This window comes from Propithecus coquereli, unplaced genomic scaffold (genome assembly GCF_000956105.1).
Source record: "Propithecus coquereli isolate 6110/MARCELLA unplaced genomic scaffold, Pcoq_1.0 Scaffold248, whole genome shotgun sequence".
Lineage (NCBI taxonomy): Eukaryota > Metazoa > Chordata > Mammalia > Primates > Indriidae > Propithecus > Propithecus coquereli.
In genome coordinates, this window is record NW_012148041.1 from 896,961 (window position 1) to 924,836 (window position 27,876).

Genomic DNA, 27,876 nt, shown 5'->3' on the forward strand with positions numbered 1-27,876 from the left:
TGGTTTCCTGTGACCCTGGAGAGAAAGAAAAAGAGCAAGACAGGGACAGGATGAATGAGGGGTAGGGAATGTGAGGTAGAGTGGAAATTGAAGAATATTAGCTGAGGGGGAGTTCATCTTATTCAGGAATGAGAAAAATAGCGAGGATAAAAGCCATTTTTCAAAAAGCTGTATATAGCACAGTGGTTAAGATTTCGGAGTTAAACCCAGTGGCACTCCCTCCAGCTCTGTGACCCTGGATAAGTTATTTTATCTCCATCCTTGTCAATTTCCTAAAGTTTCCTTATTAGAGTTCTTGTGAGAAGTAAATAGTGGGTTATTTAATTCACTTAAAGTATGCTCGGCTCATAGTAAACATTTAATAAATGTTAACTGTTATTTCTAGGCCCTTTACATGCAGAGTTCCAAGAAAGGGGTTTCAAAGTCTGGAAGGAGTAAAGTGACCACATAATGTATTGCCCAGGCCGGGATGCTGTTAATATTGTCATTATGCTGTTAATAATTATGGGGCAACATATATAAGCCAGAATTAATGATTCCCCTAAGGTGAAGGCATCTGTGCCCCTAAACATGTGAATGATTAAGGCATCTTTCCTTCCTACCTCAGCTCATTTAAGACTCTGGACTTCGACAAGCCAGGGAGCAAATTACTCTTAAAAACTCTCTGACAGATACTCACACACTTACGCACTAAATCACAGAAGAAATGTTGCTTTTTCTTTCTAGGTAATAATACGTCTTAGAGTGATATGAGTCTGCACAAATATTTAATACAATTTGTGCCATATCGTTTACCCAAGAAATAACTTAGAAGAGGATATTTGAGTTCTTATATGTAGTTTCTATCATCTAAAAAAATAATTTTGCCATACTTTCTTCAAATAGCTAGGCCCCCTCATGCCTATAGGTGTAGAGTTTTCTTATCTGTTGAGCTCTCAGAATGTGCCAGGTGCAGTGCTTAGTTGGCAGTGAGGATACAACGGTAAACAAAATGTGTCTGAATCTGCCTTGAAGTTGGTTGTCGTCTAGTAAGAAAGGCAGTCAAATAGTGACATACAGAGCTCCAAACTGAGATCGTTGTAATGAAGGCAGAGTACAAGGAGCTCTACAGGTAGCTCATGAAGAGCTCTGCCTGGCCTGGGAAGGTAGGGAAGAAGCTCCCTGAGGAAGAGAGCTTTGCTCAACACTGAATAGAAGTTGAAGAGACGAGATGGGATGGGGACTTGGGGAAGAGGCGGGAGGAGCGTGGTCTTCTAGGAAAGAATTCTGTATAAGGAATGCAACAAACTGGGAAATGTCTGTTTTAAAAAAATCACCATGGCTCCAGACATTCTTCCCCTGTTTGCAATGCCCTTGCATCCCTTTTTCTTGCTAATGGAATCCCATTGTTCCATCATCATGCTACAGCAGCGGACCCCAACCTTTTTGGCACCAGGGACTGGTTTCATGGAAGACAATTTTTCCACAGACCAGGGGTCAAGGGATGGTTTCAGGCTGATTCAAGCGCATTACATTTATTGTGCAGTCAAACCTCTCTGCTAATGATAACCTGTATTTGAGCTCCATAGAGCTCCCCAGCACTAGCATCACCGCCTCAGCTCCGCCTCAGATCATCAGGCATTAGATTCTCATAAGGTGCTTGCAACCTAGGTCCCTCGCATGCGCAGTTTACAGTAGGATTCACGCTCCTATGAGAATCTAATGCTGCTGCTGATCTGACAGGAGGCAGAGATCAGGCGGTGATGTGCACTGTGGGGAGTGGCTGTAAACACAGATGAAGCTTTGCTCCCTTGGCGCTCACCTCCTGCTGTGCGGCCGGGTTCCTGACAGGCCACGGAAGGGTACTGATTGGCAGGGGTTGGGGAACACAGTGCTACAGTGTAATTTTTTGTTTCCATGTCTCCCAGTCCTTTAGGGCAGGGACTTGGTCTTATTCATTGTAAGATACCTAGAATAGCACAGCGGCTTTCCCCTTCTTCCCTCTTTCCACAGTGCCGGATGCTACGTGCTTGTTGCTTGGGAAGGTGGCAAAAGATGGGCATGGTCCCTCCTATCATGGAGCATGCACTTTAACAACTGTATGTTTTGCTCAGTGAGTGAATACACTGAAGGCTTTATACTTAGAATCCGGATTTGAGCTCTGGAGACCATTTTCATGTAGTCCAGCAGTTCTGTGCCTTGTTTGCAGTTGTGAAACAAAATGGTGAATGCTCAAGTGTTCAGAAGCCGTAAGGTAAGTTGAATCAAATCAGATAAGGGCCCCCAAAATAATAGTGCAAATCATTGGGAAAGTATGGCTTGTAAAAATACGGTATACATGTTAGTCTTCGTCAACATCCATTATTACAGCAGAGAACCCCTGTAGTGGTATTCACGTCATACTGCTCAGGTTGTCATGTCCACGTCCATATTAGAATGACAGTTTCACTCGGTACTCTTTTATGCACTGTTCACGTTCCGCCTTCCTGTTACAGGCATTGATAGGGAGGTGATGCCTCACTTGCCTAAGATAGCAGAGATAGCAATCCTTAGAGCGAATGTACAAGGAGGTTTCAGACAGTCCCCCCTCTCAAGGAACCTGCTGATTTGTGTATGTGTTTGGTATTGTGTGTGTCCGTGCAAACTGCTGACAAGAACAAAAGGGCTCAGAACAGAATGGTGAGAAGAGCAGCACTGGATATAACCGGTATATCTATCCTGAAGATAATTGTCCTTGGCAGGACAGAGGGAGGAACTCCTTGCTGGCTTTGTGGAATAAGGAGGCTATCCTTCCAAGTTTCTTGTGTGAATTGTGTCACACATGCAGTCAAAATGGGCCACTGCCTTTCCTGCTTGTGTCTTTCTCTCTTGTGAGGGAGTAAACTTTTCAGAGTCACTGCTTTTCATAACTGCTTTTCATGCTTGAAACACAAGAACGCATGGCCACAAAACCCCCAGGTTACCAGAATTATACATTTCGTAGTTGACAAAGGCTCGTCCAACCCGTCATGTAGAATCCTTTCTGGATCATTCCCACCAGGAAGGCCTTTTATGCACTCCTGGTGCCCTTCTGGAAAAGCAACCATTTCCAGTTGTTTCCTCCTTATTTCTGATTATTAGGCTTCTGCTATTATTTCCTTATTTTTAAATTTTAGACATCCTCTACTAGTCTCTATTGGAAGAGAAAAGTTAGCTTTCTTACACTCTCTCTGTCCACTGCCTCTCCTTTCAACCTTCAGATATATCATAGTTTTTAGTTACATCAGTATTTAATGCTTATCTTTGTGTTATTATACATGTTAGTGTTACTTACCTGCTGAGCCAGTTAGTATGCTGTGATCTCATTTTTTTTCTTGTACTGTTCATTAATTGCCTCTCTTATAGATTTTCTTAGTTTTCTATGTCCAGCTTACTTTCTTCCCAAACCACAACCATACTTTTAAATCCGTATTCTTTTTTTATATCCTAGGCAGATACACAGTTGATCTTGTCAGGTTCATTGTCTCCTGCAGCCCTACATCCCTGGGTTCCCTGTCTTGTCCAGACATGGCCGGGCCTAGTCATTCTCGAGGCCTCTGCAGGGCTGGTTCTCTCGCCCTGTTTCCTGGAGACCCATCTTCCTCTTTCTTGGTTTGCTCATTTGTTTGGTAGAGCACATCCTCCAGTCATGTCCTGATAAAAGGGTGTGTGGGAGGTAAAATTTGAGACCCCACATGTCTTTATTCTCTTTTTACTCAACTGATAATTTGTCAGCTATAGAATTGTAGGTTGGAAATCATTTCACCTCAGAATTTTGAAAGCATTACTCTTTTGTCTTACAGCTCCAGTGATGCTATTGAACATTCTGATGCCACTTAGTTCTTTGTATACAAGCTGGTTTTTTACTCTGGAACTATGTTCTCTTATCCCATGTCTTCTAAAATTTCACAATGGGACTTGGAGGGGCAGGTCTTTCTAATAATTTTTTATTATTCTTTGTACTGAGCACAGGATAGACTCTCTTAACTGGAAGTTCAAGGAAAATTTCTTATTTTTTTGATGATTTTTTTCCTCTTCTCTCTGGAACTCTTGGTCTTCTAATTTTCTTATCTTTCCTATTTCCCATGTCTATCTTTGGTTCTACTTTCTGAGAGATTTATTCAACTTTATCTTCTGGCTCATTATTTGTATTTTTATTTCTATCATTAATTCAAATTTCCAAGAACTTTTCACTGATCTTGTTTTTTCTTATCCTGTTCTTATGTGATAATAGATTTTTAATTTTGATGTTTTATTTGGCCTGTTGTCTCTGTTTCTTTGAATGATTTCTTTGTTTGTTTGTGCTCTGTCTTTCATGCTGAGGGCTTTTTTTCAAATATCTGGCGATCCTTGGTTGTCATTTGTATTTAAGCATGAGACACTAAAAAGCTGATCGGATGTTTTGTGTAGACGTGGAAAGAGCTTTTCAGAGATGGGCTTTACATAATGTGAGTTATGGGGCAGGAACCCTCCCTTCCTCTCCCCGCCCCCCCATTTTATTGGAGAATCCCCTGAAGTCAGCATTTGTTGAATTTTTCTGTGGGGTCATTGGTTTCTCCAGGAAAGAATCTTGTAACTTTCTGTTTGGGAGTGGGGTTGGGCCTGCCAGCGCTCTGGAAGCCAAAGGAGTCAGGGGGCTGGGATCTTGTCCTTCAGGATACAGACTTCATTCAGGGCCTCTGTTTTCAGTACACTGCCTCTCCCTGCCTTCTGTTGTTCCTGATGTCCCCAAGGCTAGGGCCTGTCTGATTCTTTGTAGAATAAATCCACCTTCTCCTGCCTGGGTGGGGGAGTAATAATCTCCTGGCTGTGACAGCAGACCTAGTGGTCTGACACTTCATTATACAGAATTTGTGTCAAGCCCTGGTTTTAGCCCCTCCCCATCCCTGACCGCCTCTGCCACCTGGTGCCTCTCATCCCTGCGCCCTCCCAAAGCTGCATGTGTGAATTGGCATCCCCTTCCCTGACTGCAGAAATTTACTTTTCTCGGCTCTGCTAACTTAAATACTTTTTATCTTTCAAAAAAGGTTGACATTTTATGTTATCTTCTCACCTGTTCCTTTTGCCCTTTTTGTTTGTTTTTACTCTTGTTTTAATGGTGTTAGGGAGGGAGGAGAAATCAAAGTGTGTGCTAGATTTTCCCAGTTAACTCTTTGACCCTGGTGGGGTTTTGTATCTGATTGTTTCATGTTGGTAAGTTTTGTCTTTCTCCAAAGATTGCAAGCTCCTTTGAGGGTGGGGATGATTTCATAGGCTCTTTGCATCTCTCCTTTTACCCTTAACTGTGAAGGATGTGAAAGGCATTTTAGTAGGGATATGTCAAATTCTTTTGAGTAAGATGAAGTCTTTTTTAAATTAGACTGATTTAGGGCAATGTTTTTTTGTGTTGGAAAACTGCCAGCCCTTCCTGAGGTTCAGAGATAAATCTGACTTTGCAAGGATAACCAAAAGAGGAAAACAGTGAAGGCCTTTGGCAGAAAAAGGCCGATGAGACAAACTCCTATTTAGACCTTATGATTTAATGAAGCATTGTTGGAGAGCTGCCCAGGACCTCCCCTTCCCCTCAAGTTCATTTCCACTGCTCCCTTTTCACAGAGTCTGCAGCCAGGAGGCCTTTTCTGACTTGGTGCTTGCTCTGAGAGACTTTGACCTCCTGAGAACTAATGCAGGAGGAGACCCACAGAGCTGCCAGTTGTTTTCTCTCAACCTTCAATGTCAAGGGCCTGGAGAAACTGGAAGGAACAAGTACTAGAAGTCAAATGTGGGACTTTGTTTCAGTTCTTATTTAATTAGCTCTATGATGATCAGCAAATCATTTGAACTTTAGTTTTCTTACCTGTAAAATGGAAATAACAGTATCTATTTTCCTACTCTATAATATGGTTGTAAGAGTCAAATGTGGGTAACATGTGTAAACATTTGAACATTGTCGTTTTAAACTATTTAGTTAATCACCATGGTGTTCTGGACCCTCATATCGAGGGTCCTACTGACCAGACATCTACATACGGGAGTCAAAATTCATTTCAATCTCAACTAATCCAAAACAAAATTCCCTCTCTCTCCCTTCTCTTCTCCCCTACCTCATGCTACCACAATCACAAAACAAAGCAACCCTAGTTTTCCTTCTGAATTTGCTCTCACTATCCACTGAATTGCTCAGTTCAAACCCCTCCCAGTACATCCCTTCCTGCATAAATAGTTACCAGATCTCATCTTTTTTATTGAATCTGTCCTTTTTTTCTCTATCCTCCTTACCACTGCCATCATTTAGGTCCTTATTACATGCCTGAATTGTTAATTTCTAGCTAGATGGATCTAGTCACACACTTCTAATCTATCATCTACACAACTGTTCAGCATAATGATTAAAAAAATTTCTGGACTGGGTGTGGTGGCTCACACCTATAATCCCAGCACTTTGGGAGGCTGAGACAAAGGATTACTTGAGGCCAGAAGTTCCAGACCAGCATGGGCAACATAGCGAGACCCCGTTTCTACAAAAAATAAAAAAATTAGCTGGGTGTGGTAGTGTGTGCAACTGTAGTCCCAGCTACTCCAGAGGCTGAGGCAGGAGGATAGCTTGAGCCTAGGAGTTTGAGGTTGCAGTGAGCTATGATGACGCCACTGCACTCCTACCTGGGTGACAGAGCAAGACCCTGTCTCAACAAACAAACAAAAAATTTCTGAAATATGTCAGGCTGTCACAATAGTATGGTGAATAACAAATTGACCATCTGAATGCCCACCTCCCAGCTCTCAACAGAAGGAGTTTTCTAAAACATAACATCTGATCATTCCCTGCTTGAAACTTTTTAGTAACAGACAAGACCCTTCCTGCTCTGGCCCTGCCTGCCTCTTTGACCTTCATTCACCATTCTTCGACTTGCACGCTCCAGCCACTCACAGTTGCCCCACTTTGCTGTGACTGCTCAGGGGACATTGAACTTGGATGTTGCCTCTGTGTTTCTCCTGCCTGGGTGATTCTTCCTGCGCTGAAAGGCTCAGCTCAAGTATCTCCTCTTCTGTAAAGCCTCCCTATTCCCATTTCCCCTTGGCCTACTTTGTGTACTTCCTTCCCAGAATGTCACACACTGTGTAGTAATGTCATTTGTTTACTTGTCTGACTTCCCCACTTGGCTCAAGGGTGGGGACTATCTAGCACCCTGACATAAACATTTATTGAGTTGAACTGGATTGGACACTCTTCTGCCCCATTGAGATGCCATTACTTCTCTGTGTAATGTAAGCGATAAAGTGGCAGGACAACCACGCGAAGCACATTTACTGCCAGCTAAGAACCACTTTAGGGTATCATTTGGTCCAGAAATCTGATCCCACAGAGTAGTCACACATGAAATTGGGCTGGGCATAGTGCCTACCACGTATAAATGTACAGCAGGTTTTTTGTTTGTTTTTTTTTTTATGACACGTGGTCTTACTCAGTCACCTGGACTAGAGTGCAGTGGTGTCATCATAGCTCACTGCAACTTTAAACTCCTGAGCTCAAGTGATCCTCTTGCCTTAGCCTCCTTACAGGTAGGATTCAAAGGCCACAGGTTGGCTGAGCATGGGCCCACGCTTATAATCCCAGCGCTTTGGGAGGCCGAGGCAGGAGGATCACTTGAGGCCAGGAGTTTGAGACCAGCCTAGGCAAAACCGCAAGACCCTGTCTCTATAAAAATTTTGAAAATTAGCTAGGTGTGGTAGCACACGCCTGTAGTCTCACCTACTTGGAAGGCTGAGGCAGGAAGATTGCTTGAGCCCGGGAGTTCAAGGCTACAGTGAGCTATGATAATGCCACTGCACTCCAGCCTGCTCAAGACCTTGTCTCTAAAGCAAAAACAAAGGTCCTCATCAGTCGTATACCATATTCTTCCTTGCCTTCTACAGGACCTTTAGAGGCCATCTGAAAACACAGGTGCCTCTGAGGCACAGAGGGCAAGGCTTGCTGTGCTTCAGCACACAGCATGTTGAAGCAGTCGAGCTGTTTTTGACATACCATAGACCTCTCAACTCTAATTTTGTTAAACTGGCTCAAGCTTCTAGAAGTTTCCATGAATGATTTAGGTCCTGGGAAGCCCATCAAGTAGAATTTACAGATGCAGGAATGGTGGTTTGGAGAATTAAGTGAATTGTCCAAGGTCAAAAAACTGACAAAGTGGCAGAGACAAGTTTTGAAGTCAGCTTGCTAACTGCCCAGCCCACATTCTTAACTATTCCAGGCTTTATAGTTTCAGGACGCAACCTTGCTGTGACTGCTCTAAGACCCATTAAGAGGGTTTGTTCTGCAAGTCAAGGGTGGCTACTGCATTTCTGCACAATCTGTGGAGGTTATATTTTGTTTAGGAATCTGCTGGACTGTGTTTTTAATTTTTTTCCTGGTTCTCTTGGTACATTATATTCTACTTTTGTTTGTTGGTGAATAGCCTTTTGGTACTTAACTGTTTTAGAAAAACCTAATAGGACAGCTCTGATAGGGAGGAAGACCTAGATTGTAAATAGCTCTTTTCTTGAGCTGCCAGAAAGGAAGAAACTTGGGTGGAGGGAATGTTACTACCATCCTGTCTGAAGCTAAAATTCCAGACAGGGAGATTATAGTTCTCCATTTTCATTTAGGTTTTGCTTAATATATTCCCTAGTTCCCCAAATTTCTAGATGGGCCTTTGGAGGAGATGGTAGGTAGAGGGAAAGGGTGGGGAGGGGAAGGCTTTAGTGGTTGGAAATGTTACATCTTTCTATAGGAAGGTCCCTATCTTTTTTCCTTATCTTTTAAAATTGTTTGGAGGGAGTTTTAGTCCTGGCATAGGATATCCAAACTTAATCACCTCAAACCAGAGTCATGGAGGTAAAAGAAAATAATGAAGGGCTTGCTCAATCCTCCCTTTAATCAAGGGCTGTTTAGATCTTAGTTTCAGGATTACTCTGGGACCTGGACTGAGATGGCTGAGAGATAGTGGAGTCCAATGCAGTAATAAATTAGTTGTTGATAGGCCTGTACTCTTAGCTGCTTTAACCAATTGGTATGTCCTCTTACTCAGCTCCTGTTGGTTTATTCTAGTCATCTACTGAATTATGCACAGCTTTGTATTACTGCAGATTTACTTCATGTTGTCATTCCAATTATATCAAGAAGTCTTTGGCCAAATGCCAAGAGCTCCATAAAAAGGAGTTTTGGATCTGCCACTGATTTGGTGTGTGATTTGGAGCAAGTGATTGGTTTTTAGATTCTTAGTGTCACCTGTTTTATAATAAAGTGATGATCTGTTGTCTTGTGTGGCAATTTGAAAGTGAGTATGAAAACTGTATCTCCTAGATTTTCCAGATACATTTCACTTTGCATCATTCTGATCCATTGTCAGGCACGGTTGTATAATTTTTGGCTTCGAAAATGAGGTCAGGGCACAGTGGCTCACGCCTATAATCCCAGCACTTTGGAAGGCCAAGGTGGGAGAATCACTTGAGCCCAGGATTTCAAGACTAGCCTGGGTAACATAGCAAGACTCCATCTCTACAAAAAATAAAATTAGCCAAGTATTATGGTACATACCCGCAGTCCCAGCTACTTGGGACTTGAGCCCAGGAGTTTGAAGCTGCAGTGAGCTATGATGACGCCACTGCACTCTAGCCTGCGGTGGCAGAGCAGGACCCCGTCTCTTAAAAAAAAAAAAAAAAGAAAAGAAAAGAAAATGAGGTCGTTGTACAAGTGTGACAAAGAGATAGAATTGCTTTTAGTTCCTTATTTGGAAAGTGCTGTAGGAGTCCAGGCTTAATGGAGGGTGGGGTATCAGGATGTACCTCAGGCTCATCACCTTGTCTTCACCAGCTAAGGCTTTGATATCAAAGCACATATATCCTACTTTTTAAAATTTTTAAATTGATAAATAAAAATTGTATTTATTTATGTTTTGAAATATTTATACATTGTAGAATGGCTAAATAGAGCTAATTAACATATGTATTACATCACATCTTTTTTTTTGTAGTGAGAACACTTAAAACCTATTCTCTTAGCGATTTTCAAGAATACAGTGTATTGTTATTAACTATGGTAACCATGTTGTACAATAGAGGTCTTGAACTTCTTCCTCCTATCTAACTGAACATCTCCCCCACCCCAACTCCTGGTAACTACCATTCTACTCTCTGCTTCTGTGAGTTCAACATTTTTAGATTCCACATGTAAGAGAGATCATGCGGTATTTGTCTTTCTGTGCCTGGTTATTTCACTGAACTTAATGTCCTCTAGGTTCATGTTATTACAAATGACAGGATTTCCCTCTGTTTTAAGGCTGAATAGTTTTCCATTGTGCATATACCATATTTTCTTCATTCCTCCATTCGCTGACAGACACTCAGGTGGATTCCATATCAAGGCTATCATGAATGGCGCTGCACTGAACATGGGAGTGCAGATTCCTCTTTGGCATACGGATTTAATTCTCTTTGGGTAAGCCCCATAATGGGATTGCTAGAATATGTTGTAGTTCTATTTTTGATTTTTTGAGGAACTTCCATGCTGTTTTCCATAATGGCTGCACTAATTTGTGTTTTCACTCACAGCGTGCAAGGGTTCTCTTTTCTCCACATCCTTGCCAACACCTATCTTTCATCTTTTTGATAATAGCCATTCTAACTGGTGTGAGGTGATACCTCGTTGTGGTTTTAACTTGCATTTCCTGATAATTAGTGATAGCAAGCATTTTTTTGCATACCTTTTGTCCATTTGTATGTCTTATTTTGAGAAATGTCTGTTTATTTCATTGGGCAAATGTTCTGTTTGCCCAATTATTTATTTATTTAATTTTTAATTTTTAAATTTTAGAGACAGGGTCTCTCTATGTTGCCCAGGGTGGAATGTGGTGGTGCAGTCATAGCTCATTGCAATTTCAAACACCTGGGCTCAAGTGATCCTCCTGCTTTGGCCTCCCAAAGCGCTGGGATTACAGGCCACCATACTCAGCCTCTGTTTTTCTTACTTAAAATTCATCTTAAGTTTGGTTTTTTGTTGTTGTTTGAGACATAGTCTTGCTCTGTTGTCATGACTAGAGTACAGTGGTGACATCATAGCTCACTGCATCCTGAAATTCCTGGGCTCAAGCGATCCTCTTGCCTCAGCCTCCTAAGTAGCTGGGACTAGAGACACACACCACCACACCCAGCTAATTTTTTAATTTTTTGTAGAAATGGGGTCTCCCTATTGCCCAGACTGGTCTCGAACTCCTGGGCTTCAGCAATCCTCCTGCCCCAGCCTCCCAAAGTGCCAGGTAGGATTACAGGCATGAGCCACCACACCTGGCCTATCTTAAGATTTCAAACATAAGGCCGGGCGCAGTGCCTGTAATCCTAGCACTCTGGGAGGCCGAGGCGGGAGGATCGTTTGAGCTCAGGAGTTCGAGACCAGCCTGAGCAAGAGCAAGACCCCATCTCTACTAAAAAAAATAGAAAGAAATTGGCTAGACAACTAAAAATATATAGAAAAAATTAGCTGGGCATGGTGGTGCATGCCTGTAGTCCCAGCTACTCGGGAGGCTGAGGCAGAAGGATGGCTTGAGCCCCAGGAGTTTGAGGTTGCTGTCAGCTAGGCTGATGCACTCTAGCCCGGGCAAAAAGAGTGAGACTCTGTCTCCAAAAAAAAAAGATTTCACACGTAATTATCTACACACTCATTAAAGTCACCCATATACAACTATTTATTATTAACATTTTGATATTTTTTTTGGTCTTCTTTCACCTATGCGTAGATTATTCCCCCCTTTCTTTTAAAAAGTTATTATTATAGAAGCACTACATGAATAGATTGTCATTGTAAGTGTTTTAAACAGTGTGGTAGAATACAGAGCACTACTGGAAATTTTCTCTTCACCATTCTGCAGTGTCCCCAACAAACAAATTTCCTGCCCCAAAGGTAACCATTGTCAACACTTGGTGAGTGCTCTTCCAGTCACCATCCATGTACAAGGGTGTGTATGTATATGCACATTTATAAAAAGGGGCTCATATTTTGTGTATTATACAATGACTTCTTTTTTCACTTTGCTGTAACACAGTATGTCTTAGAAAATCTTTCCATGTAAGGACATATAGGTCTAACTTTTTTTTCCTTTGTTATTATTGTTAATAGTTATGTAGTATTTCATTTTATGGGTAAATCTAATATTTTATGGCTTGCATATTGGTACACATTAAGTTTTAAGTTTTTTACTCTTACAGCAAAGCAGTCCTGTCCAAGCATATGTCTTTGTGCACATGTGCAAGTATTTCTGTTGGATAGTTGCCTGGAAGTGGAATTGCTGGCTCAAAGTGAATCTATTTTTGGTTTTGATAGATGGTGCCAAACTGTCTTCCCAAAGGAATTCACCAATTTAAACTCTTACCAGTGGTGTATAAAAGGGCTCGTTTTCCTGATCTTTACAAACATTTGATAATGTCATTATTTTCATTTTTGTCAGTCTGATAGGTGAAAAGTGGTATGTGTCTTAATTTGCATTCTTCTAGATTGTGTCTCTGTGGATCTTTCCTTGTCTGCTTTCTGCCTTTTAGTAATTCTTCAACATTGCCAGTTACTTGGTGACATCTTTTTTATTTTCTTGGGGGTGAATCTATATGTTTCTCTATCTATAATATCTATCTGTTGGTGTAGAGTGGGGTATCTTTTCTGTTACTTCATAGAACTTTAGGCAGGAGATAGAGTAAACTTGTGCACTCAATCCACTGTCCTGATAAATTTCTCCCATAGATCCTTTCTGAGCCATAACTATACAGTATTTATAATTTCGTTTCATTTTTCTCCATACTGTTGTATTATAATCTGCTTTCCATCTTATTACATAGCAATATAACTGGCATATGATATTCTACGCTGTGTCCAGACTGTAGTTATCATAGTAATTTCCCTATTGATGGCTATTGCCAAAATTTTATTGTTATAAATAATGCTACTTTCAACATCTGAGCATAAAGGGTTTGGGCCCAGATGGTTTTACTAGTGATTCTTTATAGTATTGGTGCTCTATGTCAATGCTTTCTGAAAATGGAAATGAGTAAACAGCTGCCCATCTGATCTGTGACCCAAACCTAACACTGATACCACCCAATTACAATAGCATAAAAAGCAAAACCGTTAGACCAGCCTCAATTATGTGTATAGATGTGAAAAATACTGAGTAATATACTCTCAAGTAGATACTCTGAAGGAGAATTTACCGACAGGGCCATAATGGATTATGACCAAATAAAGTTTACTCCCAGAATAAAAGAATGGCTCAATATTAAGAAACCTATTGATAACAAAATATTAGGTCATAAAATGTGAAAAACTGTGATTATCTCCATAGTTGCAGAGAATGCACTTAAATTAACTATGTCTAATAACACTTTTTGGAAAAAGAATAGGATACTTCCTTTACATGTTACAGAGTATCTACCTTAAACCATTATACTTATTCTTATTAGAAGCAGGGACAAACAAGGTCACCCTCTGCTACTTAATATTATTTTAGAAGCTCTGGCTGATGCAGTAAGGTGTGAAACAAATAAGAATTAAGGCTTTGAGGATTAAATAAGGCCATATTTGACTTCCCTAGTATGGTATTTTTGAGTTAAATAAGATAGTCAGATTATAGACTCTGATTTTTTAAAATTGCTAATAAGACATATTTACAAAGGAAAGACAAAATTGTCTCTTGCATCTTAAAATATGTATCCTAGTGTGTTTTAAATCCTGATCCTTGCAGATTGAATCATCTTGATTATCTATCTGGTCTGCATTGAGGTCTCTCTCAAGCCTTCAGTCACCAGCATAGGGGTGGGTGCTCAGTACCTGTGATGGGCTGAGTGGTTTGGTTTCTATGGTATTTTCAATGACCTTTTATATGAGCTATTTTTGCAATCCTGGGAGTACTCAGAAGTATGAGTCCTAGGCTGAGTGAATAATGAAGTTATAGATGAGGAGAAGGGTGCAGAAGAACAGGCTCTAAATGATCACACGGTTGTCTTGACACTTGACTCGTTCAGCAGACCACGTGTGCCTTCAGTGCTGTGCAGTTCTGTAACGTGTAGCTGCTGTCCTCATCAGGAGTCGCTTGGAAGTAACCAGTTTGGTTAAACACCACACAGAAATCTTTTCAAAGTAGCTAGCTGTCTCTAACGTTGGTTTGTGACTTCAGTCTGTGAAACCTCTCTCTTTCTATCCCTGATAGCATGTGGAGAGGTCCAAATGTGAACTGTGTTGACAGCACTGGCTACACACCCCTGCACCATGCTGCTTTGAATGGCCACAAGTAAGTACTGCTGCGCTGCGTTCCTGCCCCACCCTGCAGAAGCAGGCCTTTAGGTTGTCTTTTTCACTTCCTGTCAAGCTTTGCTAAGCAGTGGCACTGAGAACAGAGAAAAACAAACCTAAAATCAGTCCATCCAGAATTCCTGAGTCTCTCTCCAGTGTATAATTTAAACATCCTTCCCCACCCCACCTTTAGCCAAGATTAAGTTTTAGCTTTTCTTCTGCTTGTTCTTTTCCCCTCTAGAATGTTCCAGTACCACACAATGATGTAAGTATGAAGATCAAATTTGGGGCAGCCAGAACATAAAGGGGCTGGAATCTGTTAGATAACTCACCCCTAGATAAACTGAAAGTAGACCGAGTGGTCATAAGAAACTTGTCTTCTTTTAAAGTAGTTATTTATTTCCTCTGAATTCTTGCCTACCATTCTTTGCACATAAAATTAGCCCTCTAGACAAGAACCATTTTTGAAGGGAAAAAATAGGTAAAATGGCCTGTGTGATTATCTTAACTATAGAGAGGTTATTAGGAATTGGGTGGGGTTTGTGTGGAGAGTTTTCTGGAGCAGGCGTGTGTTGGGGGAGTTAGAGAGGAGGCACAGGCCTGCACCACTGGGGTGCTGCCCTTCGAGTGGCTCCGCGAAGGGCAGGCGTGGTCCTGGAGCAGGGAGTGGCCTTGCCAGGATGTTGAAGAACGAAAACCAGAGTGTAACCAAATAGAGGGTGTTAAAGAAGACAAAGTATGAGAGGAGATAAGCAGTAGGAGTTTAGTTTTTATAAGGAGGGATTATTTGAACCATTTTAGATTTTTCTGAGCAAGGAGCAGGGCCCTTGCCACCTTACTGTATCGCTTGTCCAGTATTTGGCCCAGTCTAATTGACTCCAACAGGCCAAAAAGAGGCAGAGGTTGTTTTCTACAACATTAAACTTTCCTAACATACATTGAATGTATCATTAGTTTCTATAGCCATCTTAGATAAAGCTAAAAAGAAATCTGTAGCCACCCCTCCTCACTTAAATAGTGGGGTAACCTGAATTAAAATGATCTTGAACTTAAATGACTATAGTTTGTCAGCCAAGTTCCTCTCCACATCTGTCTGTATTTACAGTGGAGAGTTTCTTTGACCCCATGTGCATACGGATGATTATATACTTAAGTATGTTAAATTAGAAGTATCACCAAGAGGAAATCCAAGTCCCTCTTTCTGGAGGTATCAAATGATACCATGGGTGTCTGGCTTACATTTGCACACAACTTTTATTCTGCTTTGCCTCTCTGCTTTCTGCTCCCACATCGCAAAATGCTCTGAATAATGTGGTGAATAATGATATTTGTCTTGTATGACTACTTTTATGCTACTGAATGCTGTTTAAACAACACAAAAAAAGGAAACGTTGCAAGGCTTCGACTAGGAGTCCAGACATTTTCAAAGTTGAGGAAAATAGATTATCAAGAAAGTCTAAACAGGGAGGTGATGAGTCAGGGTAGCATGGCTCAAGATGGTTCTTTCCTGCAGATCATATTAGGCAGGAAAAAAAAAAAAAGAAGGTGGTTCAGCTTCCTATCAGCAGCTGTACAAGTAGCCCTTGGAATAAAAGGAAAAGCTTGGGCTATGAGCTCAGGTGGAGACGGGGGAGCCAAATGCGATAGTATCTGTAAAAGGGCTTTGTGTTATACAAATGTGAAGAGCTGTTAGCAAGAAACACTTAGGCGTTCTGCAAACTCATGGTTGATTTTTGCCTCCTAGGGACGTGGTTGAAGTTCTTCTGAGGAACGATGCGCTGACCAACGTGGCTGACTCTAAAGGCTGTTATCCTCTGCATTTGGCAGCCTGGAAAGGAGATGCCCAGATAGTGAGGTTGCTCATCCATCAAGGGCCTTCACACACCAGAGTCAACGAACAGGTCGGAAGGAAGGGAGGTTTCTCTCCCTCCATTCAGCTGCAGCCAGACCTGGCAGCCCTATCACCATCTCAGTCCAATGGTGGAAATCTCAGGGAACCAGCTCTTCCATACCCTAACTGTAACTCCCCTCTTCGCAGTTTTACTCCTCTTAGTGTTTTGGGGACAAGTTATACTGCAAGGATGCATTTTATATGCATTTGACTCATGCAGACTTAGAATAGTACTATAATAAAAATATACACAGCAGGCTCTTTGTAACTGCTTATCAAACCATATCAAACCCAAGGATATGAAGGGCTAATTGTACTCACTTTATGTGCAAAATTTTAAATAATGCAAATCCTTTAAAATTGCATAGTCAATTTCAAACTTGTGGGCTTACTTAATTGTAAATTGTGCTTATGCCATTGACATGGCCATGCACCTTTCCCAGCGACTGTCCGTACCGTGAGAACCATGCTGTTTTACATACATCAGAACTTGCAGAAGTGGAAGTACGTATGCTAGTGCTGAGAAATGAACTCACAGATCAGAAACACGTGAGTGGAGGTCAGAGGTGATTCAGTGGAATGAAGATCATTTCCATGATGTCCTCTGATGTTAGTTTAAGAGTGAACATCCTTTGAAAAAGAAGAGATAATTCTTAGAAAATAAAAAAGGCAGCATTTGGGCACAAATAACCTTATAATGGTGGCCATGGATTGTGGTACTCTGAGAATAATCCTCCTCTTCTTCACATTTATTCCTTTGAGAAAATTATACTTGAATTATGCAGGTTTTAGACAAGCCTCTTATAACTCCCTGTCGTTTGGGTTGGAGGTCCTGTGCCAGTATGAGAGGAGATGGGCTTTCCTTATGTGACAAGCCATTCTTTTTCCTCTCTGCTCTGAACCGAAGCAGGTACTTGGTTGAGGGAGGTGCTGGTCTTTCTCAATAAGCTTAAGACTATTTTCCTAATGACTTTGCCAAGAGGAGATTGTTAAATTACCTGTAGGATTAGATCAAGGTTTTTCTTCAAAAAATAGGAAATCATCCTAGCGAGTCCATCTGTCAGCAAGACCCATGCAGTTCTCAGTGAGCTGTTAAGAGCATGACTTTGATTCTGAGAAGGACAGCTTCATTCTGAGGTGTGAGAAAATTAAAGTAGTGCTCCCAAATCTCTCCATTTGGAGATTGTGTGTACATGGCTGTTAATCAGCTTCCCTTCTCCCTTCTGGGCTGTATTTTCTGGGTAGGTGAGCAATAGATATTTAAGATCATTAATGAGGATGTTTGTTTATAACATTTGGGAATGAAAATTGTCTCTTTGGAATCTAAATGCAATTTTACTCCTCCTGGTTAAAGTGGTCATTTCTCTTCTCTGGAGGAAATGTAAAATGAAGTTTGCTTGTAACTAATAGTCTTCAATGTTGAAAAAACTGGTCACCCATTAAAGTCCTTCTCATTTAAGAAATTTTCAGCAACCATTTCTAATCCTGTCTTTGTTCACTTTTGCCTTGGTACACAGCTGCTTGGAGTTTTGAGCCACTTGAGTGTGCTAGCTTAACCTGCTCACAGCTGCCACCTGCCTGGAGTATCTGTTGATAGGTGGGACACCAGCCCAGTGCTTCGAGTATCCGGTGGGCAGGGGCTGGGCAAGATGTCTGCAGTAGCTTGAAGAACTTAATAGATCTAAGTAGTGGTTATGATGTTGATTTATTTAAAAACAATTAATGTGGTTCCAGTTGGATGCCTGCATTAAAGGGGGGTAATGAGTGAGGTGCCCTGGAGGTTGTCTTCCCCATTAACTCCCTTTGAGGTGTCCAGCAGGCAGATCCAAGTAGTTCTAGTGTCGGACCCCTACGGGGCTGTGTATTGCTTTGATGTATTTCATCCATTTTATCATCACATTTTCTTTTCCTCTCCTTTTTGTAGAATGCTCTTGAGATCAAAGAATTCAAAAAGTACGGCCCCTTTGACCCTTATATCAATGCCAAGGTGTGTACTTTGCTGCCAGGATTTCTCTGCATCATTTCTCCAAGCTGCACCTCCTCTTTGGCCCTCTCTGGCTTCCACTCTTGTCCACTCAAGCTTTCCTCATCACCCTGACTCCTGCCTGCATCAGCCCATCTGCTTTTGGCTTGTCTGGGAATGGGAAAATGCAGCTGCAGTGGGTTTTGATTTTATATTTAAAACCCATACTAATTTGGGAAAGGTTGGGTGCTTTTTCTGGAATATCTGAAGTGGCAGGAATGAGGAAGTAGAAGGGACCATATTATATGCTTAATTTACTATTACGATTTTTAAAATCATTTAAATTTTTAAAAACACAGTTAAAAGATGTCAAACACATTAGCTTACTTTTTAATAAGCACAGAAAAAATGATTAAATTGTGCTTCCTGGAATTAAATTTTTTTTAGTTTACTTTCTATATGTCTTTTGAAATTGAATCTGATTTTCTTTCAGGTTTCAATAGCTAATGGTGGAGATATGGGGGAAAGGAAATGAGTGACTCCATTTTATTCTTTTAAAAGCTGTTGCTTGCCTCTCCCCTCTCATTTTCTGGAGTTTGTGCCTTTCTGCCTGATGCTTTAAAGCTGCAGTCCAATCTCTCCAAGCTATTAGCTTCTCTCTCTGCTTGATCACTCTTGGCCCATGAAGGGCCCTCGAGTAGGAAATGGTGTTGCAGGAGCAGGCGGGGCACTTGCCCTGAGCCTCCCTCCCTGTGGAGCCGGGGCAGGTGTGGTCTGATAGGCCTGGGGCTGTCTGTCCCTCAGGCCCTCGCCACATCAGAGCAGCAAGCTCCTCAACTGGGTGGCGCTGTTTGCTCAGTGCTCTCACCTGCTGCTCCAGATGTGAGATTTTACTCTGATGAAGCTTGCTTTTTGTCAACAATCTCAAGTTTGCTTGAGACAGTGCATTATCCACATTAGCTGCCTTTTACATGCTCTAAATATAGCTGCCTCAGGGAAGGGAAACATAAAGCACTTCTCTGTGTTTCCAAACCCAAGGCAGATACTTTGTGCTTTTCTTTGAGAAATACTGATTTAGCAAACAAAGCTCCCTGTGGGCTGAACTTAGGCAGGCCTTTAGGTTTTCTTCAGCTGTTGGGCCTTGATAGTGGAGAAGCAATTTGGCCTGAGGTGGTGGAACACTTCTGGCTATGCTTTCGTCCACTCTTTAAATTCTATTTTCTAATCTTCCAAATAGGAAGATAATTTTACCTAGTTGTCTTTTTTTTTGTGGGAGGCAAGTAAAGGGTTAGAGCAGAAAACTTCTAGGTTATAGGCTTTCACGTCAGACCTGAGTGAGACTTCTGGGCTGACACTTAATGGTTTTGTTCACTTAAGCGAGTTACTTGATTTCTCTGAGCCTCAGTTTCCTCTGCTGTAAAATAGGGTACCACCATCCACCTTGCTGGATTGTTTTGGAGTTTAAATAAGATAATGTATGTACATAAAGTAAAAATATCTGGTAACTAGTAATATTTGAGATTCCTAATTCTTAAAAGTGTATATAATGTATTTCTGAAAAGGCATTTTGGAATCCATTCTTGTTACTAGGGATGATGCTTAATGAAACATTGCTGAATTAGTCTATATAGGGTTTCCTTTTGTGGGGAGGGATCTTAAAGTGATTATTTTCCCACCCAGTTTAGTTAACTTATAAAGCTTTGATTAAAGGCTAAGACTTTGGGTTTGTTTGTTTGTTTGCTTCTTGAGACAGAGTCTCACTCTGTCACCCTGGGTAGAGTGTAGTGGTGTCATCATATCTAACTACAACCTCAAACTCCTGGGCTCAAGCGATCCTCCTGTGTCAGCCCCACCCGACCCCGAGTAGCTGGGACTACAGGAACACGCCATCACGCCTGGCTAAATTTTTCTATTTTTGGTAGAGACAGAGTTTCACTCTTGCTCAGGCGGGTCTTGAACTCCTGACCTCAAGTGATCCACCTCAGCCTCCCAGAGTGCTGTGTGAGCCACCGTGCCCGGCCAAGACTTTGGTTCTTGAAAGTACATTTTCCTATCTTTTAATTTTGCACACATAAAAGCAGATTAAATATAGTAAGAATATTCTTCTGTCTTTGGAAATTCTGCCCTTTGCCTTTTTCCCTATACCCCAAAAGGCCAAATGATGCAAACTACGGTAAGGGATAAAGCTAGGTTCTGAGAATGCAAACCCTTCTTGAACTCATTCAAGTATAACCTTCCTAGGTTTTGTCCTGACTCAGGGGATTTTCACTGGTCTGGCTGTGTCTAGGAATTGTTTTTGATAAAGTGCTTTTGAGTGCTAAGCCCCGTCAGGCAGCTGTAAAGATTAAGATGTCTTTTTTGGAAGCATAGGTGGTTTTCATGAGCTTTGATGTTCCTCTTCGACATTTGGGACTTTTCATTTTTCAACAAGTCAACATGAACCAGCCAAATGTGAATCATCCTTAGCTAAGGTAAAACTATGAAAATTGTTCATTTTCCCCCTTTTAAAACAATTTTAACTTAGTATGAATATCATAAAATGCGCAATGGTCAAATTACTATTAGGGAAGATCTATTTTTTTGTACACTTAAAAAATAATTCAGTCTTATAGCGGGAAGGAACTTGGAGTTTTATCTAGATCAATTGTCTCCAAATGCAATCAGCTTGTCGGATTTCATCAGAATCACCTGGCAAGCTTTTAAAAAACTTTATTTTGAAAAAATTTCCAACTTAAAAAAAATAAGAATAATGCCGTGAACTGCAGTATACCCTTCTTGTTACTCGTTAACATTTTGCTACATTTGCTTTTTCTCTTTCTGTGTGTGTGTGTGTGTGTGTGTGTGTGTGTGTGTGCGTGCGCGCGTGTGTGCGTGCGCGCGCGCGTGTGTGTAATTATTGTAGCTGATGATGAACTAATTGAGATTAAGTCACAGACGTTTTAACTCTTTAACCCTAATTACTTCAATTTAGTATTAGTTAGGTCTTCAACCTAAATCTCCTAAAAACAAGAACATTCACTTATAAAAACCACAATACGATTATGAAATCTAGAAAATACAACTTTTTTTTTTTTTTTTGAGATACTGTCTCGCTCTGTTGCCCTGGCCGGAGTGCAGTGGCATCATCACAGCTCACTGCAGTCTCAAACTCTTGGGCTCAAGCAATCCTCCTGCATCAGCTTCCGAAGTAGTTGAGACTACGGACACGCACCACCACGTCTGGCTAAATTTTTCCAATTTTAGTAGAGATGGTGTCTCACTTTTGCTCAGACTGGTCTCGAACTCCTGACCCCAAGTGATTGTCCCGCCTCAGCCTCCCCGAGTGCTAAGATTACAGGTGTGAACCCCCTTGCCCAGCCAGAAAATTCAACATTGATACAATATTGTTATCTAATATAGAATCCATGTTCAAATTTTACCAATTGTCTCAATAATGTCTTTTAGAGCATTTTTTTTTCCTGGTCCAAGATCCAATCCAGGATCATACATAATGTAGAACGGTTCCCTCAGCCTTTCTTAGTCTTTCGTGACATTGACATTTTTAAGAGCATAGGCTAGTTGTTTTGTAGACTGTCCTTTAGTTTAGCTTTGTCTAATATTTGCTCGGGTTATACATTTTTGGCAGAAATACCATAGAAGTGACATTATGTCCTTTGTAGTGCATCATATCACAACGTAAATGATGTCAGTTTGTCTCATTCTTGATAATGAAATGAAACTGGTTTGAGAACCACTGATCTAGGCCAGCTTTCCACCCAGAGCAGGAATATTTTTCCTGTAGTGACCAAAAGGTGGGCCATTTATTCCTTATTTTATTCATTTGTTTGTTTTTCCTGATAACAAAACTCATTACCACTTGGTAGCCTGTTTTTGGATTCTACTGATTTTCAGTTTCTTAAGTTGGGTTGACATCTGTCTTCCTAAACTTTCCATCTCTTGGTCAGAGTTCTGCTTTCCAGAGCATTACAGAGTAAGTCTAGCTCTTCTTCCACATAGTGGACTCGATTCTCATTTTCTCCTATGTCATCTCAATCTTAGTAGACCCAGTTTTTCCTTTCTTTCCAATTATGATATGGTAGAATCTATACCTTTGTTGCTGTCGAGAGCTGTAGGCTAGGTGTCCCTAACTTAGGCATCTGTCAACAGTGGATAAGTGTACAGTTGGGCTATAATCTAAGCACTAGGAGGTGATGGTCCTGAAATAGTTCCAAGAAGAGAAAGGCCATGGAAATGTTTCTGTACAGTTTTCTACTGCCCATAATTTATGCATATATATAATGGGTTTATTCGTTGAGTGGAGTGTCCAGATTTAAGGGATACACATAGGGATCCCTCCTTAGAAGGACTGACCATAGCAAGGAAAAATGTAAGTGGGTTGCAGGATGGGTAGCAATGGAGAATTTGTGCAAAGGCTTTAGGGAGAATCTGGGCATTGCATTTCAGTCCCCTTCCTCAGTCCGCACTCACAGTAATATGATTCTGGGAACTCTTGAGGTGTTGTAAGCACCTATCATATGATTTCGAAGGTGTGAAAGGGAGAGATTCCAAACGATGAGGAGTCTGTGCTTCTCCTTAGAATACTTCTCTTTCCTGTGGGTCCATGAATCAACACTTCATAATAGTCTCCTGGGCCTTACCCTCTGAGGTGCTACCTTGGCAAATCTGGGGTTGGACCTCCTACTAGTTATTTTTAAGCTCCCATCTTCTATGTAATTCCAAATGAAGCTTGTTTGAGAACCACTGATAGCTTCTGCCCTGACAGTTGTCAGGCTCAAAGGAGAAAAGAGCTCATTGTGAGGGCCTGTGTTCAGTGGTAGAGAGATGTGGTCACCACAGACATAAAATGAGTATTATTGTTACCAGACTATGTCTGGCGAGATGAAACCTAAGTAAGATGCTCGCCACGCTGTGCATATCAGTATAGCTCTCCGCAGAGATGTGGTTAGACCATTCTTAACACAAGGCAGGAAATTTACCAGTAGTAATCAAGACCTGGCCTTTAGCAGGGTAGCTTTGTGGCAGCTGTCTTCATTCTGGCAAAAAAGAAATAGAGAAGACTTTTCTTTTTCTTTTCTTTCTTTCTGACAGGGTCTCACTCTGTCACCCAGGCTGGGGTGCAGTGGCACCAATTATAGCTCACGGTAACCTCGAACTCTTGGGCTCAAGCAATCCTCCCACCTCAGCCTCCCCAGTAGCTGAGACTACAGGCGTGTGCCACCACGCCCGGCTAACTTTTTTTATTTTTTGTAGAGACGAAGTCTCGCTATGTTGCCCAGGCTGGTCTCAAACTCTTCGCCTCAAGTAGTCCTCCTGCCTCAGCCTCCCAAAGTGATGGGATTATAAGTGTGAGCCACCTCGCCAAGCCCTTTGGTTTTTTTCTTGCTGAGTGGTTTAGAGTTTTACAGTTCTTCAGACCCTACTGGCATACTTTTTATAAAATCAAGACAAATTATTCTGGTTTTTGGGAGACAACTTGGATATAAAAGAGACAGTAGTATTTGCTTCTGAGTAAACAGAAGTTTTTCTGGATTGGAGTTTTAATACGAATAAGCTGACTTTCTTGACCTTTGCTGTCACACTAACCTTGAGATGTAAAATCCAAAGAATCCTCTTAAACTTCTTCAGGTTGCCACACATCCCGAGAATCACTTTACAGAAAGATCCCGTGAGTTTTTGTTGATGTAGCTGTCCTTTCATCATGAGAAAGTGCAGTGACAAGTCTGAGTTTGCTCAGGGGACTCGTGCCATAGTTTAATAGGAAGTGGACATTCTAAATGAGTGTCCATGCGGCTTGTTTGGCACAGGGAACCTCAGGACTTGCTTTCTGCCCAGCGTTTCCCCTTGCTACAGACTTTTAGGTTGATGTGGGACTCGCCCCTGGGGGCCCCGCTATGTCGCAGGAGGCCGTTGCCACCAGGCCGTGTTCCTGGCCAGCGAAGGCTATCTGCGCTTTCTCAGCAGCTGCCCTCTTTGAGCTGTGTTTGAGCACCATGCAGCTTCCTCTGCATCTCTGTTTATCTGTGTGCATTTATCTTTGCATGTGGCTCCTGCTACCACCTTTTTCTGTCCTTATTTCATTTTTAAATTTTTCTTTGCCATCATTCTGGCCTTTTGGGGCCTTGCTCCCAGCAGCTGTGGATCTTTCTGGTATACTTAGTATAGCTGGAAAAAAATGATGCAGTCAAATGCCAGATCAAAAGCAGATGGAATTGCATGCATGTTTGGGTAACTCCTAACCTGTTACTTTTAATGTTATTAATAGAATTAAAGCAATTATAGAAACATTTAATTTTTACCTTTTGACCAGTGAAAGGTGCACAGTGTTGACTTGATGGACAAACCCCTCTTAAGCTTTGTTGCCCAAAAGTAACAGAAGCCTCCTGGATAAATTCAGGAATCTCAAATCTTGTGGGAGAATTATTTTCATTAGTGCTTCTCAAAGGGGAGAGGTCATGGAAATAATTTTATTTCTCCTCTAATTATATGTTGTCAATAGTAGTAAAAGAAAGAGCACAATTGGAATGACTAACATTTTGCTTCTGATGGTTGATAAAGCAAAAAATTCTCCCATTTTATCCCAGATTCTGTCTTTAGTTTGAAACAAAATTGGCATTAGAGGACTATGGGTTATGAGTTTGGATCGATTACAGTGTTACATTGGAATATTGTGCACCTCTCACGCAAAACATTCCAGTGTCTGATTGCATCTTTCTTACGTGAGAAGCCCTTGCCTGAGCTGGCTGCTGTTTTAATGAAGTAGCTGCGGCACACCTTCATCGGTGCAGGCTCCTGCGTAGGCGCAGTGCAGTGCAGGAACCCCTCTTCCCCTGTGACTGAGCCCGAGTGCTTCCCGCCCTTGGAAATGGCTGTTTGGCTGATACCTCAGAGTGATTTTTGGTGCTCTGCTCTGTTACTTTCATTGTTGGCTGATTGACTTGCATGCAAGAAACTACACAGATGACAAACTTTTTTTAAAAAGCTTGTGTGTGAGGCAGTGGATAGCTGACAAATCCAGAACGAGAACCACAGGGTTGAATAAGTATAAATTGTTGTAAAACCACTTGAAGTTTAAAATGCAACAGTGGCAGTGATGTTATTGGTGTTCATCTGTGCTAGAGCTTCTACCAAATGTTCACTCTCCTTATAATCTGGAGACACTTCCTTCGTGGCACACAGGGGACTGCCAGTGCTCAGGAGATGACTGCTCCCCTCTTGCCGTTACTGGGGAAGGATGTGGCTGATTGGAACAGTCAGGCCGGTGTAGGGGAGTACGCCTAGATTCTCACTCGTATTAGTTCCCAAGTATCGCTGCTATTTTTTTCATTTGAATTTCAGTGGTTTTACACGTGGCTGTCCCAGTCAGGCGCCAGCGTGTCAGTTACCTTTCTGATGTGATCTACTTGTTAACCCTTTAGAACAATGACAACGAGACCGCCCTGCATTGTGCAGCACAGTATGGCCACACGGAGGTGGTGAAGGTGCTTTTAGAGGAGCTGACGGACCCTACCATGCGCAACAACAAATTTGAGACTCCTCTGGACCTGGCAGCACTTTATGGGCGACTGGAGGTGGTGAAGATGCTCCTCAATGCGCACCCCAACCTCTTGAGCTGCAACACTAAGAAGCACACCCCTCTGCACCTGGCAGCAAGGAACGGCCACAAAGCCGTGGTCCAGGTCCTCCTTGATGCTGGCATGGACAGCAACTACCAGGTAGCAGGGCAGGGGGATGCGCCTCCCAGGCTTCAGGGGACTTAGTCAGTTTGGCAAAGGCACAAGACGGTGCTGCTGGGCTGTGTTCTTTATTCAGCACGTTTCACATCATGTTGCAAATGCTTCCATTGTTGACTAGTTTTAATGTGAAACTTTAGAAACAAATGAACTCGCCCAGTGAGTCTTATTTTTTTGTTTGTTTCTTTTCAGGGTGTAATATGTAGTCATTAAACCCTGAAAAGATGTGCTTATGGACTATCTGAAAATTAGCAAATTTTCATTATCTTCCTTTATGTGTGTTCCCACTGCCACCATTTAACACCTCCAAGGTCTCGCGGACTTGATACTGCCACCAGTATCAGTAGCTGAATAGCCTCCCCATTCAGAACACCGATTCCTTGGGCTTGGCGTTGACCAAACTGCATTTGAAGTGAAGGTGTTTTTCTTCCCTTGTACTTGTCCGCTCATTGCTCCTTCCGTCCAGGAAGGTAGAGTTTGAGGAGTCTGACCAATAGGTGGCTCCAGGAGTAACTGTGTCGTGATTCACATATGGCCTGCTGGTGGCACACACAGCCTTGATGTGTGGGCCACAGTCGTGGTTTTGAAATCCATACAAGAAAAGTTGGAAAGATAATGATAGAGGGCTTTGTGTGGTTTATTTTATTTTGTGTGCCTTCTCGTCTCTGTCCCGTTTGTCTTGTGAAGCCACACCAAACTGTTCTGATGACATCCTGCTCTGCGCTCTCGTTTGCTTTCCAGACGGAGATGGGCAGTGCTTTGCATGAGGCTGCTTTGTTTGGCAAGACCGATGTGGTGCAAATCCTGCTGGCTGCAGGTGAGAGGTCGGCAGCGCTCTTGTCTACACAGCATGCCAGGGTTGGGATTGTTTCTCCCTAACCTCTCCAGGGGAGGTTTTTTGCTGGCTGCATTTTGAACCCAACATGTGTGTCTCCACTGGTTGATTACAAATGTGTCAATTGTTCTTGAATAGCTGGATTAAATGGCTTTGGATGAAAAATGTTGGTCATGCTGCCGGGAGCCTTAGGTGTCCTTGAATTTGACCTTCTTTGTGGCTGGCTTGAAATGCTTACTCCCCTGGTCCACCTGGTGTGCCTTTCTAGGAATTGATGTCAACATAAAAGATAACCGTGGACTGACTGCTTTAGACACTGTCCGGGAGCTGCCTTCTCAAAAGAGCCAGCAGATAGCAGCACTAATTGAAGGTATCAGCCCATCTCTCTGGGTGACCAGGGGACACACTAACCAAACCTAGGCATTTTTATTTGGTGCAGCTTTTAAAAAAATTTTTCCATGTAGATCATATGACTGGAAAAAGAAGTGCAAAAGAGGTGGACAAAACTCCCACACCCCAGCCACCTCCCATCTCCAGTATGGACTCCACATCACAGAAGTCTCAGGGTAAGGAACTCCTCTCTGCCAGTAGAGGGTGCTCCGCTTGAAAAGAGCTGAACATTCTTGGGCAGAATGGAAAAATCTCAATTTAAATAATTTAGGGGGTTGTGAGTACTTAAGTTTATCTTCAGTTTACGTTTTTCCCACTACTATGTGAAGTTTTACTGGACGTGGCTTAGGCCTTTCCCTGTGGGCCTCTTCTTTCCTGCTTTATTTTATTCTCCACTTTTACAGTTGGCTCTATGAGATCTATCCTGGGATGCATAGTAGAGAGAATCATCTCAAGGTGAATTCAGATCTCTGTGAAACCTTTCTCCAATACACTGTAGTGCTTTGTGCGTAATTGACCCACAGTAAATATTAAATGAATGTCATCTGGTTGGTGTGTATGGTAGATTTTGGTAGTGTGTCATTTGGCAAACAAATGTGATCTGTATGCAGATATAGGCAGTCCAGCCTATCTGTCATTAGTCAGTATCCACCTTTTTATTAATAGATTTATTGAGCAGCCTTTTGGGTCCTTGGTATAATGAATGACAAAGACAGACTGACTGACACTTTTCCCCAACTATAAATCACAATAAAGAAGGCTGGAAAAACAGAACAAAGCTAAAAA

The 27,876-nt window shown here is 41.9% G+C and overlaps 1 protein-coding gene across 1 annotated transcript in view; it reads left to right on the forward strand.

Annotated features, from left to right (window-relative positions):
- The window catches only part of ANKS1A (ankyrin repeat and sterile alpha motif domain containing 1A), a 181,682-nt gene that overhangs the window by 57,749 nt on the left and 96,057 nt on the right, over window positions 1–27,876 (forward strand). Inside the window, exons 2-8 of the mRNA XM_012646626.1 lie at window positions 14,199–14,279; window positions 16,026–16,182; window positions 18,097–18,159; window positions 25,551–25,847; window positions 26,607–26,682; window positions 26,969–27,070; window positions 27,165–27,266. Of these exons, the coding sequence (XP_012502080.1) occupies window positions 14,199–14,279; window positions 16,026–16,182; window positions 18,097–18,159; window positions 25,551–25,847; window positions 26,607–26,682; window positions 26,969–27,070; window positions 27,165–27,266 (878 nt within the window). The remainder of the gene's footprint in view (window positions 1–14,198; window positions 14,280–16,025; window positions 16,183–18,096; window positions 18,160–25,550; window positions 25,848–26,606; window positions 26,683–26,968; window positions 27,071–27,164; window positions 27,267–27,876) is intronic.